The sequence below is a fragment of the Schistocerca serialis genome, chromosome 3 (genome assembly GCF_023864345.2).
Source record: "Schistocerca serialis cubense isolate TAMUIC-IGC-003099 chromosome 3, iqSchSeri2.2, whole genome shotgun sequence".
Lineage (NCBI taxonomy): Eukaryota > Metazoa > Arthropoda > Insecta > Orthoptera > Acrididae > Schistocerca > Schistocerca serialis.
This window is the reverse complement of record NC_064640.1, coordinates 356,106,536-356,121,910: the sequence shown is the minus strand read 5'-3', so window position 1 is coordinate 356,121,910 and position 15,375 is coordinate 356,106,536. Positions and strand designations below refer to the sequence as shown.

At 37.9% G+C, this 15,375-nt stretch overlaps 1 protein-coding gene across 1 annotated transcript in view; it reads left to right on the top strand.

Annotated features, from left to right (window-relative positions):
* LOC126470841 (katanin p60 ATPase-containing subunit A-like 1) overlaps positions 1-15,375 on the top strand; it is a 108,915-nt gene that overhangs the window by 59,738 nt on the left and 33,802 nt on the right. The window contains exons 3-4 of the mRNA XM_050098856.1: positions 3,876-4,097; positions 6,766-6,908. Coding sequence (XP_049954813.1) covers positions 3,876-4,097; positions 6,766-6,908 — 365 coding nt within the window. The remainder of the gene's footprint in view (positions 1-3,875; positions 4,098-6,765; positions 6,909-15,375) is intronic.

Genomic DNA, 15,375 nt, shown 5'->3' with positions numbered 1-15,375 from the left:
TCAGTACCGACATTGGACTGTTGATGATTGGAAATATGTTGCCTGGTCAGAGGAGTCTCATTTCAAATTATATCAAGCAGATGGACGCCTATGGGTATGGAGACAACCTCAAAAATCCGTGGACCTTGCGTGTCAGCAGGGGACTGCTCAAGTTGGTGGTGGCTCTGTAATGGTATGGGGCATGTACAGTTGGAGTGATATGGGACCCCTGATATGTGTAGATACAACTCTGACAGGTGACATGTACGTAGGCATCCTGTCTGATCACCTGCATCCATTCATGTCCATTGTGCATTCCAACAACACCCAACACATCCAGAATTGATACAGAGTAGCTCCAGGAACATATCTGAGTTCAAACACTTCTGCTGGCCACAAAACTCCCCAGACATGAACATTATTGAGCATATCTGGTATGCCTTGCAACATGCTGTTCAGAAGAGATCTCCACCCCCTTGTACTCTTACAGATTTATGGACAGCCCTGCAGAATTCATGGTGTCAATTCCTTCCAGCACTACTTCAGACATTAGTCAAGTCCATGCCACATTGTGTTGTGGCACTTCTGCATGCTTTTGGGGGGCCTACATGATATTAGACAGGTGAATTGGTTTCTTTGGCTCTTAAGTGTGTTTAGTAGCACTTGAAGAAAATAAGTAAAGGTACAAGAAGCTGCTTTCATTTTAGAAAGTATGGCATAAAGTTCCTGGTGTTTCAGATGACAGGCTAACATTTCAGATGGTTAACTTTGCATATAAGCACAATACAGCAAAAATCCTAATAATAAAGTTTTGAGGTTAACATCTATGATCACGATGAAGAACTAAGATATAGGAGAACAAGTGTGGAGGTACTTAGACATTCACATACTGTGCATTATTTATTGTTTATGAAGATGTATACATCAATGAAATAGACACTGAAGAGTAATGGAATGATACACATTTCCTTAGTAACATACAGTACCATGATGATGGTGGACACTTGTAATGGCATGGGGTTTGCAAGAGACTAGTTGCCACATGGACTCTTACTGATTGATGATTCACATCTAGTGGAAACTAGTCTAATGATGTGTAGAATCCCAGGCTTGCTCAATAGGACTGAAATTAGACCATACTCTAATATCCATAGAGCACCACACTGACAACATTCAAGAGTGATGTGATGATGTGGGTATTTACACACATCATAAAAAGTTTTGTGTCAACCCAGTTCCCAGAACTCCTGAAGATAGTCATTGACTGTGGATATTGTATCACAGACACAGTCTCTTTGGCTGTTCAAAGATGTCACTAAACCTGCCTGAAGATTTAAACGACCACGCACGAGCAGTGACTATTAGATGGAGGGGGTCCGACTGCCGATCAGTTCCAGTCATTCCACCAGGAAGGAGGTACACGGCTCATGTTGTCTGTAGTTCAACCAAGCCTAGATGGTCAATGCCACAGTTTGATCATGTCCACATTGTTACTTTTAGCCAGGAAGGGTTCTCAACAAGGAAAGTGTCCAGGAGTCTCAGAGTGAACCAAAGCAATGTTGTTTGGACATGGAGGAGTTACAGGGAGAAAAGGAACTGTTCATGACATGCATCGCTCAGGCCACCCAAGGGCTACTACTGCAGTGGATGACTGCTACCTATAGATTATGGCTCAGAGGAACCCTGACAGCAACGCCACCATGTGCAATAATGCTTTTCATGCAGCTACAGGACGTCGTGTTACGGCTCAAACTGCACGCAATAGGCTGCATGATGCGCATCTTCACTCCCAACGTCCATGGCGAGGTCCATCTTTGCAACCATGACACCATGAAATGTGGTACAGATGGGCCCAAAAACATGCTGAATGGACTGCTCAGGATTGGCATCATGTTCTCTTCACCAATGAGTGTCGCATATGCCTTCAACCAGACAATCGTCGGAGACCTGTATGGAGGCAACCCAGTCAGGTTGAATGCACTCTGTCCATCAAGTACAGCAAGGCAGAGATTCCCTGATGTTTTAGCATGGCATTATGTGGGGCTGACATACACCATTGGAGGTCATGGAAGGTGCTGTAATAGCTGTACGATACGTGTATGCCATCCTCCAACTGATAGTGTAACCATATCGGCAGCATATTGGCGAGGCATTTGTCTCCATGGACAACAATTCGCACCCCAATCGTGCACATCTTGTGAATGACTTCCTTCATGATAATGACTTTGCTCAACTAGAGTGACTAGCATGTTATCCAGACATGAACCCTACTGAACATGCCTGGGATAGATTGAAAAGGGCTGTTTATGGACAACGAGACCCATCAACCACTCTGAGTGATCTACACCAAATCGCCATTGAGGAGTGGGACAATCTGGACCAACAGTGCCTTGATGAACTTGTGGCTAGTATGCCATGACAAATACAGGCATGCATCAATGCAACAGGACATGCTACTTGGTATTAGAGCTACCGATGTGTACAGAAATATGGACCACCACCTCTGAAGGTCTCGCTGTGTGATGGTACAACATGCAATATGTGGTCTTTATGAGCAATAAAAAGGGCAGAAATTATGTTTATGTTGATCTCTATTCCAATTTTCTGTACAGGTTCTGGAACTCTTGGAACCGAGGTGATGCAAAACTTTTTTTGATGGGTGTATTATTATCATGCTGAAAATACATATCTCCAGTAGGACCCTATAAATCACAAATATAAACACATGATCTGCCAGCCACTACCTGAATCCTTAGCCTATGAATGATAGGAGTACATGCACCAGAGGTCACGTTCAGTCTCATATGAATTTAATCACATGAAGAGACTACCACTTATTAGACTGCATCTTGATCGTTATAGGATTACACACACATTTTGAAATATGCAATTCTGTACTGGAACTCATCTGCCTTAGTGACCTTTTCCTTTTGTTGAGCATCCATTTGCAGTGTTTTTGCCCTTATGCTAATTGCTCTGGTCTGCGAGGTGTGGTTTGCAAATTGTTTATTGTGTGATGGCGGTTTTTGTCCCTTATGGTGATGCGATAGGTCTTGATGGTATTGTTTCCCAAATATTGTGTACAAAAATAACAAGTGATCTGGAGGGCTGTGGTTTGTCTATCTAAGGTTAAATTCTCAGCCCAGTGATGGAAATCCCTACCAGCTAAATTTTGATAACTGTAGTTGCAGTATTACCTGGATCAACATAGCCACTGTATATACAGGAAATTGTGGCCAATGAAAGCTCCAGTACCTGTATAGCTTCAGGGATGAAGCTGTCCCTCGCATCTGACTTGTGTCACTTGTCAGTCAAACATCTTGCCTTTCTGTGTGCAGCTGTTCTGTGTACAGCCAGTGCATGGTCTGACTACATTTCAGTCATGTACCATACTGAAACACTCAATTCAGTGAAACAACAAAAGTGCTATTACTCCAATGTGGTAGCAATCAGTTTCCCATCAGCATATATATCTGACCTCATACAGATGCAAATATTCTGTTGTAGAAAAACTGGCTCTGTAAACCTGTGCTATTAAGAAATCTGTTTTACTTACTTTATTTTAATTGAGTCATATTTTTAGTTACTTAACTGAGTAGGACATACAGTGAGAAAGTTGGCGTAACTAATTTAATTTTGAAGCCAAAAAATCCACTATGAGAATGTTACAAATATTCTTTCCAAGATCCTCAAAGAACATGCATCAGTCAAGTGAAATTATTTCTATTTCCGGAACATACATTGCCATTAAATCTACTTTATTATTAATTTACAAACTCATTTCTTTCTGATAAATGGAGAACTTCCAGAATGAATGTTCTATATAATCATCAATTACTGACCAGTGAATGGCATATTGACATTTACATAGGCTGAAAAAGCACTCTATGTTTCAGGAAGCCATGGTACTCCCAATGCTGATGCCTGATTTCTTCTGTGGAATAAGAAGACCATGGAAAGGAATTCTTATGGTGGGACCTCCAGGAACAGGAAAGACTATGTTGGCTAAGGCAGTTGCAACTGAGTGTGGTTCAACATTCTTCAATATTTCTTCAGCAACACTTACCTCAAAATACTGTGGAGACTCAGAAAAGCTTGTGCGACTATTATTTGAAATGGTACGCTTACACAATAATGGAAATTCACTTAAGTTTTCACTAACTGCATAAAAATCACTTTTAATCAGTCAAAGTAGCAATCTGGTTTTAGAAGTCAGTATAGCACAATCAACCATTTATAAGTCATGAAAGTAGTTGCACTTTGCCTACGATTCAGAGATTTTGAGAAAGCTTTAAATTTAATGTCAGTAAATTCTCTTCTGACAGTCCTTGACAGACAATACATTGATTCAACCTATGTTATTATGCTGATGAATTCATAAACCACTGCAATAACTATCATTAGATTTAACCAGGATAACGGGAATTTTAAAATTGAGAAAAGAAGCATGTACGGAGTTTTGTATCACCGATGCTATTCACAGCAGCCCTAGGTGATGTTTTCAGGTACATATGGTGAAAAATATTTGTTAATGGAATGTAACAGAACAATCTTCATTTTGCTGATGACATTGTGTTGTTTGCCTGCAAATGATTTGTAATCAGTACACAGGAAAAAAATTGTACAAATTAACAATGAAGTTATAGAACCAGTTGAAAAGCTGTATTTCAGACATTTGAAGACAATGGCAGTGTATGTAGCATAAGAAAAAAAAATATAGGAACAAAAGTGGCCTGGGTTGCTTTGGTACACTAAATTTCGAAAGTAAGCATCTGACGTGTATGAAAAGTAAAGCTTGCAGTTTGTGTATTTATCAGTTATGCTTATGTTAGTGAGATAATGCAGAAACTGTACAAAACTTGAGGGTTTTTCAGAGAGCAATAGGAATATGCATACCATAGACCATAATGGTCTAAATAAAGTAACTTTCCTTTTTTCCAGTTCATGGATAATAATTTATTTTTTAGAAGTAAGCAGATTTTTTAAAAAGTAGTGCCCTCTTTTGTATATGGGTAAATACTCATTTGCAGTTGTCCTAATTATATAAAGAACAAATCAGTTCTATCACTGTCATAAAAGTAGACTGTCATTAACACTACATATATTTACATTTGACATTATAATGAAGAATCCTGTCTTCAACACATCTAGTAGGGAAGACAGCACTGTTAGTGTTACAGAGCCTGAGGAGATTATAGAGCATATTTCTACAAACAAACCATGCAGCACAGTATGTCTTTTTGGAGTTGGTTTGGTATAATTTGCTATTAATCTCAAGAACAGGACAGTTGAGTTAAAAAACTGAAACTGTGCAGATTCTAATAGTACATTTTAATACTCTCTACTCCATTTGCATTCAAGCTGGAACAATCTAGATCACAGTGCTGGCAAAACTAAATTATTACTCTGTAGTATAACATTTATTGCAGAGAAATATTCCTGAAAGGTTAAAATTATGTGACTTATGTGGAAGGCAAGCAAAGATCTATACTCAGGTCTCAGTCTGACATAAAGCTTTAACCCATTGGGAATTTTTATTGTTGCTTAAAGTTTACTTCAGGTTTAATGTTTCATTCTGAGAACAACTTCAAGGCATTTACATTGTACACTATTTTGTTTTTAATAGCATTTCATTAATTTCTTCAGAATTGATATGCTTGTTGCTACACTCTGATTTTTTTAATGTCCTCTGAGCTGATTCTTTCAGTGCATCATCCTTCTCACACTTTATTTTACAGGTTTCAATGCATTTTCCTCCCTTCCCTTCCCTTTTCTAAAATCCTTGGAATTTGTAAACTAAGTTGATACTCTTTGTTCTCAGTTCAACTAATATTAATAATTCTAAACTGAAATGGAAAATTGACACTTATGAGGTTCCAGTAGAAAAACACAAGAACAGCAGATGATAAAGATAGTAGACTTTGGAATCAGATGTTCCTTTATTGACTAAAATAGAAGAAAGGGCTGAAAGAAAAGGGGCAATTTAAGAGATATGCAGGAGACCCAACCAGGTTCCCAAGTCAAAAAAGTCATATTGTCACAGGATAAGAAATAAATAAATAATGAAACCAATGGATAAGATTTAAAAACTAGAAGACGAAAGTGGTGGAGAGGGTAGCCAACAATGCAGAAAAAAGTGGAGCATAGTGTGAAACTAGAAATATAGATAATCAAGTTTGGCAACTCCAGATTGAATATTAAGAAACTAAAGAGGATATTCATTGTACACCTAGACTCTGATACCCATAGTTAGGAAAATGCTCAGTGCTACTGTCCTGTCAGACTGGATATAAATATCAAAAATTTTAATTATTTAAAAATAGTTGAGAGTAACTTTGACACAAGCATCTCCACATCATAATGCTCCATTAAAGTGTCTCTGTAAAGCAGTGTTTCAGGAGATCCACTGCATATGCTGTGGCCTGTACTTTATAACAAATAATTCAGTTCATATGATCACATAAAGCTAATTTGTTGCCTACATGTTTCAATATTGGTAGAACAAGTTTATCTAAAATATATGCCAATCAACTCATTTCTTATAATATACTGTATATTCTAGGCTAACAGCTCATACTGCTACATTACAAATACACAATATACATTTCAAAATATAATGACATGTAGAAAAAAGGCAATATGATTGGAATAGTGATTGAATACTTGTATTAATTTTTCAAAGTGATTTTGTTTTCTGGGTCTCACTCATACCAGTTTTTCAACTTGAACATTTTAATTTGCTGCAATGAATAAGATATTTCCTTAATAATATGCATTATATTTCAGGTTCACTTTTATGCCCCAAGCACTATTTTTATAAATGAAACAGATTCACTGTGTTCACAACGTCGTACAGATTCAGAACATGAAGCTTCCCGAAGATTTAAGGCAGAACTGTTGATTCAAATGGATGGTCTTAATTCTAACAGGTATGAACACCATATTTACTTCAAATGGTAAAGAAACATCCATTAATTAAGTTATATGGACAAGTGTTGCCTGTGTGAATGAAGATATAAGTTGGTTGACACTGCAATCAGTGTTTGAGTAGAGTCTGAGAAAAGAAAAAGGTTAGGGTACAGGCACATTGGAAGATTAATAATGCAGAGATTGTGAAACATATGTAGTCCCTAAGCCATTGTTGTGAATTCCAGATGAGCTGACAGTGTGAAAATTTTGCACATAAAATACAATAAGCAGTTCTGAAACATGCACACACACACACACACACACACACACACACACACACACACACAGAGAGAGAGAGAGAGAGAGAGAGAGAGAGAGAGAGAGAGAGAGAAAATGTAACTGTTTATTATTGTGTCATTCCTCAGCATAATGTTTTGGCACTAAATAGATTCCTGTCCTCATCTGAGACTTTTTTTAACTGATAAACTCTCAGATGACATGATTCAGGGTGCCGATTTCTTGATACTCTCAAGAATCTGTTGAGTGTTGATGTATTTTTAGTAAATACAAGGGATATTAAATATAGCCTATATTTTCCCAGGTAGTGTATTGGATTTTTGGGTGTCCCAGCTGTTATGCACTCTTGGTCACTACAACTGCTACTCTATAAATTAAAAAATATCTGACCAGATTTTTTTCCTTGAAACAAAAAGTGCTTCATTCTGTCACAGAAAATGCCAAACTACTCCACTGGTGTTTAAAACTCAAAATAAGAACAAGTTTGAAAACACTCTGAAAAATAACAGACTGTGCACTGCACGTGTCCACTATTTTTTAGTTAGTTAGCTGAGTTTGCTATTGAGTGTAACCCCAGAAAACAAATTCTTTCAGGAAATCAGCAGATTTTATCCCAGGTTTTTCTTTTGTCATAATAGAAATGTCTTCCTTGGGTGTTAATTGATTCAGTTCTTAATGGGCACTTGTAATACTTGTAGCATAACAAATCCAAAAATTAAACACAAATCAGCAAGCTTCATTTAAAGTTATAAGTTTACTCTTTTGTGAAACATTCCATGAGTCACAATACGCTCAACTGCGAATGTTGTTCTCAGGCCTGCGATGAGTTACTTACTGTTTGTAGACAGCTGGAAACAGATCTGACAACTGTTAGATGACTGGAGCTGCACCAAACAGGTGTACTTGGAGGGCTACAGAGAAACATGTACCAAAGATACCAATGATACCTCGAATACAATCCTCCCATTGTTTCCTCTACAGCAAAAACAGGATCTATCACTACTCGCCATTGTGGATGGTGTGATAGGTCTCAGGGCCCTGTACAGAGGAGACAGGGACCAGAGAGAACTCAAGGTTTTACAGCCACCCACCCCACCCCCAACCAATGAATTCAAGGTTCTGTCTTTCACTGAAACTGAAACTGAGCCAGTAAGACTCACTTCACTTATTTAGGAATCTGCTGTGTATCATGTCAAGGGGAGAAAATTTAAAAGAGTATGGGGTCTATTAAGCACTGACACTTATAACATACAGGAATACTTGTACCCTTAGAAAAATTTCAGCAAAGGATGGGAAGGATCACCACATGCACTCCACACGTATGCCCATTCAACATTCTGAGGAGGCCGTTCCAGCACCCATTGAAGGAACAGACAACTGTGTATTGTGGAGCATATTTGAACAAACAGTGCTTGTCAGGCAAGCTTCAAAATCATACTTGAATCCTTCCACGACTGGAAGGAAAGGCTGAAAAGAATAGCCATTTTCACAGACATACATTCTGCAGCATTTCCCCTGGTTCTCAGTTGAGAAGGTGGCTTGAATCACTTTGACTTTGGAGGTTCTGCGACAAGTTAGGCTACAGATTCTTAGAATTGCACCATAGAGTAGAGAAATCTAGGGTCTGTCTAGATGTGTCAGGTGTGCACTACACATCAGAAGCTGTTACCAAGACAGTTGATGGTTTGTGGGGTGCACAAAAGATTTTTTTTATATTACCTGACTCTTCATGCTGTCTGAGTAATGACACCTGTAAAAGCATCAGTGTAAGGTCAAAATTAATGCACTCCCCTTGCCACCTTCCCCCTATCCACCCAAAAAAGTATAGAAGTCCTAGTTATCAGTATCAATTGCTGAAGCACTTGCAACAAAGCACCAGGGTTAATAGCACTCCTAAAAAGCAGAAATGCTGAACTCCAGGAGTACTATCCCAATTTAATGCTTGCACCACTGCCAAGATTGGTGATATAGATATTAGGGTCACTACTATTAAGAAAAAATTTAAACCGCTAAGACTGAATGAAGTTCCATGACCTGATAGAATTCCTATTAGACTGTATACAGAATTTGTGGCTGAGTTAGTGCCCCTCGTAAAAATATTATATACCATAGATCTCTCAAACAAAAAAAACTGTGTCCAGTAGTTGGCAGAAAGCACAGCTCTCACCCATCTACAAGGAGGATAGCAAAAGTTATCTACAAAACTAATGTCCAATATCATTGACATGCATCATTATAGAAACTTAGAACATATTCTGAGTTCAGACATAACTAGGACTTCAAACAAAATCACCTCTTGCAAGGTAACCAGCATGGATTAAAAAGCATTGTTCATGCAAACCCAACTCACACTTTTCTCACATGATATCTGGAAAGTTATGGAGCAAAGCAGTCAAGCAGATGCATTATTTCTTGAATTTTTAAAAGCATTTCACTCAGTACCTCACCTAAACTTCTTATCGAAAGTATGATTCTGTGGGATATCAATTGAAATTTATGACTTACTGAGGATTTCATGGTGGAGAGGATGAAGCATGTTATCTTGGCTAGAGGGCCATCAACAAATGTAAAAGTATCTTCAGGCAACCCATAGGTAGGTTTCTTGGGATGCTTGCTGTTCACGTTGCATATTAATGACCTATCAGACAACACTCATAATAACCTCAAGCACTAACCATTGTGGCCGAGCGGTTCAAGGCACTTCAGTCTAGAAGCGCGCGGCTGCTTCAGTCACAGGTTCGAATCCTACCTTGGGCATGGATGTGTGTGATGTCCTTAGGTTAGTTAGGTTTAAGTTCAAATGGTTCAAATGGCTCTGAGCACTATGGGACTTAACATCTGAGGTCATCAGTCCCCTAGAACTTAGAACTACTTAAACCTAATTAACCTAAGGACATCACACACATCCATGCCCAAGGCAGGAGATTCGAACCTGCGACTGTAGCAGTCGCACGGATCCGGACTGAAGCGCCTAGAACCGCTCAGCCACCGTGGGTGGCTAGGTTTAAGTAGTTCTAACTCTAGAGGACTGATGACCTTAGATGTTAAGTCCCATAGTGCTCAGAGCCATTTCTTTTAACCTCAAACATTTCACAGATGTGTTTATGTGTAATGAAGAACTGCCTGAAAAAATTGCACAGTTACTGAGATAAATCTTAATAAGATCTAAAAGTGGTGTAAGGATTCACATCTTGCTTTAAATTTTCAGAAATATAAAATTGTGCATTTCCCAAAATAAAAAAGTCGTATCCATCAACTTCAATAACAATCAGTCACAACTCGAATCAGTCAACTTGTACAAATACAAGGTTGTAACAATTTGTAGTTATATTACATGGAGAAATTGCCTAAGCATAGTTGTAGATAAAGTAAGTGGCAGACTTTGTCTCATTGGTAGTACACTAAGAATACATAATCTGTTTACAAAGGAGGTTGCTTACAAAACACTCAAGCTATGCAGTAGTTCTATAATGCTCTTCCATGGGTCTAATAAATCTGTGACCATTTGTGCTGTCCTTGGTGTAAGGACAGTATGAATGGTCACAGATTTGTCAGACCCACAGAAGAATTGTTAATGGTACAATGTTAATGATATCTTAAAGAAGCAACACTGTTTATCTTTGATTTGTGTTATCTACCATTTTTAAATGCTTTCGCATTTTCTGTTTATTCTGTGTTTGTATTGTTGTCTGCCATTAGTTGTAAGCTGTTACACATTGCAATAAACTCCGTACAAATGGGCTTATTTTCATGGTTCATTTACTGTTCCTGATCACAGGTTATGGTTCTAGGTGCATAAGTCTGTTTTCAGTGTAGTAGCAGAGAGTTGTTTCCTGGTGTCATGCGTAACAGCAAAACTTTTAATGTCACCGGCATAGTGTTGGCGTGGCACAATGGAACAATCTACACATCAGTTTCATTTAATGTTGTCTGCAGGGGACAATTAGGTGGTGTAGAAATTCCAAATGGATGTGATATTAAGAGGAAAAGACCTTTTAGATACTGCCAATAGCATTGTTACTCAGTCACCACAGGAGAGAGAAGCAGAAGTAAAAACATGGCAGGAAAAGGACACAAAAACACAGGAGTTTATTGTGACCTGGATGGAGGTAGCACGACTCACTCATCAGCTGGCATGTGGACAAAACTGAGACTGTGTATGAAAAAGAGTCCACAGTATTTACCTACTTCAGCAAAAGTGTTTCTTGCTCCAGTTTGATGATGACGCAGTGGTTACCGTTGTGTCGAAAATACAAAAAAATCAATACAATATTGAAGCAAGTGGGAGAACCACTTTCAGATAAAATGATCATAACAAAAGTGGTAATGTCATTGAGAAGGAAATGTTTAATGACTTAATTTCAAGATTGCTCATTGAGGAAGAGAGAAATAATCAGTGCAATCAGCCGGAGGTAGCTTTAGTCAGTCTAAGCAGGCAATAAAAAATTACCTGTTATGCTTGTGGTAAGACAAGCTACTACGCAAAGGACAGCAAAAGTAAAGCAAATATAGAACTAAGAAGTTGCAATTATTGTAAGAAAAGATGTCATTTGAAGTCAGATTGCAGGCTGTTGAAATCAAAGGAAGGCAAAAAGGCTCAGAATGTAAATGCCTTTATGTGTATGAATCAAGGAGTTGACCTAGAAAATTATTGGATGAGGTGCTAGCGAGCATATGTGCTGAGAACTGTTTACAAAACTGGACAGTGTGCAAAGCTCAATGAAAGTTACTGTGGGTGACAGTAAACTTCTTGATGTGACTGAGCATGGTACTGTGGAACTGTATGCATGGATCAGAGTTAAATTTATCAAAACAGTACTTAGTGGAGTGCCTTTTGATCCTGAACTGAAATTCAATCTGTTTTCTGTAAGAACTGTGTTACACAAAGATATGTGTTTAGTTTCAAACAAGGAACAATGTGAATTCTTGAAGAGTAAAGGCGAAGTTTGTGCATTATTCAAACATGCCAACAAAATGTATCATACATTGTTTTCACTAAACGGAAAACAGTCACAACTGTCAATGGTTCCTTTTATGCATGTGGATGAAACACACACTGTGGTTGACAGTAATAACATGTCAATTAGTCTATATATATTGAAAACTTGAGTGTCTGGCACAAATAATTGTAACATCAGAGCATTACGCACATGAAAGAGTTTTTATCATATAAAGGAGTGAGATTCATTGAAAACATTTGTAAAGAATGTTTAGTATGTAAACAACATCACTTGCTTTCCCTGTCAGTTCCTCTGGAGCTAATGCCTCACTCGAACTGATTCGTGCAGATGTCTGTGGACCCATGGAGATGCATTAGCTTGGAGGAGCTGGTTCAAATGGCTCTGAGCACTATGCAACTTAACATCTGAGGTCATCAGTCCCCTAGAACTTAGAACTACTTAAATATAACTAACCTAACGACATCACATACATCCATGCCCGAGGCAGGATTCAAATCTGCGACTGTAGCAGTCACGTGGTTCCGGACTGATGCACCTAGAACTGCTTGGCCACTGTGGCCGGCTTCTTGGAGGAGCAAGATATTTTTTGCATTTGAAGGATGACAACTGTGGTTAACACAAAGTATTTTTTATGGAACAGGAGAATAAAGTAAAATGTTTGATTAGGTATTTTATGCAAACACTGAGAGAGAAAATGGTCGGAAAATTAAAGTTCTAAGAGGTCATAATGGACTGGAGTTTATGAGTACTGACTTAGGTACATTTTTGAGTGAAAATGGCATAGCCCATCAAAGATGTGTTGTGTACACTCCACAGAAAAATGGAAAAGCTGAAAGGGAACTGCACACCTTGGTTAAAGCTGCTCATTCAATGATTTCAGGAATTCCCAAACATTTCTGGGTGGAAGCAGTTAACATGGTGGCTTATTTATTAAATCAAACTGGTCCAAGCCCTATAGAAAGTAAAACTCCTTTTGAAGCTTTTTATGTTAGAGAATTGCCCTTAGCAGATTTGAAAATATTTGAAACGCATATGTCTGTCCCCATACCCAAGGAAAAGTGACTGAAACTAGGCCCCAAAAACAAGATAGATTTATTTGTGGGTTATGATAATGATGTGAAGGGCTACAGAATATTTATACCTCCCACAAAGAGAACTGAGATGCAGCAAGACATTATTTTTTGCCTCCAGCAGTATCCAAAAGGAAGAAGAAAGCTGATGTTCATGTAAAATAGTCAGATACTATTCATTGTGATAAAAAGAACATAGATGAAGCTTCAGATTTAGAGGAATGGAAAGAAGAAATGAGGACTGATGTTGTGGAAGAAAATAAAAGTCAGCCTAGAGGAGAACAAGAAATCAGTGAAGACAGTGAAAACAGAAATTTTTTTAGAGGATGCAGAGGACAAGAACACATACAATCTTAGATCCAGGAGGAAAATTCAACACCCAAATCAATTGGAGGATTATGTGTCAGAGCTGTTGACAGCAGTGATTGACAAAGACCCCAGCACCTATGCTGAAGCAATGTCTAGCAGTGAAGCTAAAAATTGGAAAATGCTCAACCAAGAGAGCTGCAAGCCCTAGAAGAAAACATCACATGGTATTATGTATGTAAGCCAAATGAATGTGATGTTATTGACAGAAAATGGGTTTTTAGGCAAAAAAAGGGATGAAAAGGGTAATGTTGTTTCTCACAAAGCTTGTCTTGTAGCAAAGGTTTCCAACAAAGCTTGTCTTGTGACTCTTCAAGCTTTCCTGGTGGATGTGTTGTAAATAGTCTTAGACAATTTACAAAGCTTGTCTTATTTAGAGGTATACAGTGCAGTAGCAAAACTGGTTTCATTGAAATTTTTTCTGGTTAATTTTAATGAGAATAACTTTTCCATCTATCAACTGGATGTCTTTAGTGCATTTCTCTATGGAGAGATAGTTGGAGACCACTGGTTATTGCAGTAAAATTAATGGCAAAGTTTGTAAACATACAAAAGCTCTGCATGGTTTAAAGAACTTACAAATAACTGTACCTGATGTTACATTTTATTCTCTCATGCTAAAAAAGTACTTTAAGTAAATAATTATTCTTAATTTTACTTTATTTTCAACATGATTATTTTAAACCATTTTGTGGTACTTAAAATGACAAAATACCTGTAATTATTCTGTACACTTACAATTAGATGTTATGAGACAATAAAGTTTCTATTCTATTCTACCAAGCAAGGGAAAAAAAAAAAAAAAAAAACATGGCTCTGAGCCCTGTGGGACTCAACATCTATGGTCATCAGTCCCCTAGAACTTAGTACTACTTAAACCTAACTAACCAAAGGACACCACACAACACCCAGTCATCACGAGGCAGAGAAAATCCCTGATCCGCCAGGAATCAAACCCAGGAACCTGGGTGCGGGAAGCAAGAACGCAACCGCACGACCACGAGCTACGGACTAAAAGTTTCAATTCTGCCATAAAAACAGGTAGCCTATTTATGGGGATTATGACAGTCAAATTGAAAGAATGCATTACAAATTTAGAAAAAAATGTGGGCTTTATAAGACATAAGATTTCGCATGTAATAAATGAAAATTCTGAGCTGCAGAACGTTTCCCCATCTTGGCGTTAAGCACCAACAATCAGTCGAATTGCTCGCCAAACAAAAGTAAACTATGAGCAAATATGTGTTGAACATGCAAAAAAAAAAAAAAAAAAAAAAAAAAATCAACATATTTAGTGACAGGACGTGTCTAGCTTGCACTGTAATATCAAAAATTATGGAAAAGAGGCATGTAGAATCAGAGAAATTCGAGAGTACAGAAGCGAACAAAATGCGACGTTAAGTCGAAGAGTTTCAGGTCTTTGCTACTGTGGAAATCGTTCCTTTAAAGGAATTGTGTGCATCAAATATAAAACTGCTTCATTTCTCTTGTGCAAATGTGAATTCGAAATGGAAGATATGGTTGTGCATGGAAGATGAGCTAGGACTAAATTTTAATAACAAAGATGGTACTTACATTTTTTATCAGTATGCTCATTGATGAAGTTAAAGATTTAAGAAGTAAAATCGACAAACTCCGTTGACAGAAGCTATAAAATGATGGCGAAATATGCAGAGACAAAAAAATTGGCGCTAAATTATGCAAAAACCAATTCCCTGCAAAGAAAACCTTTACGAGAACTGAACAATATATTACGACTAAAAAAACATTTAAAACTGTGAAAAGAATTGCGA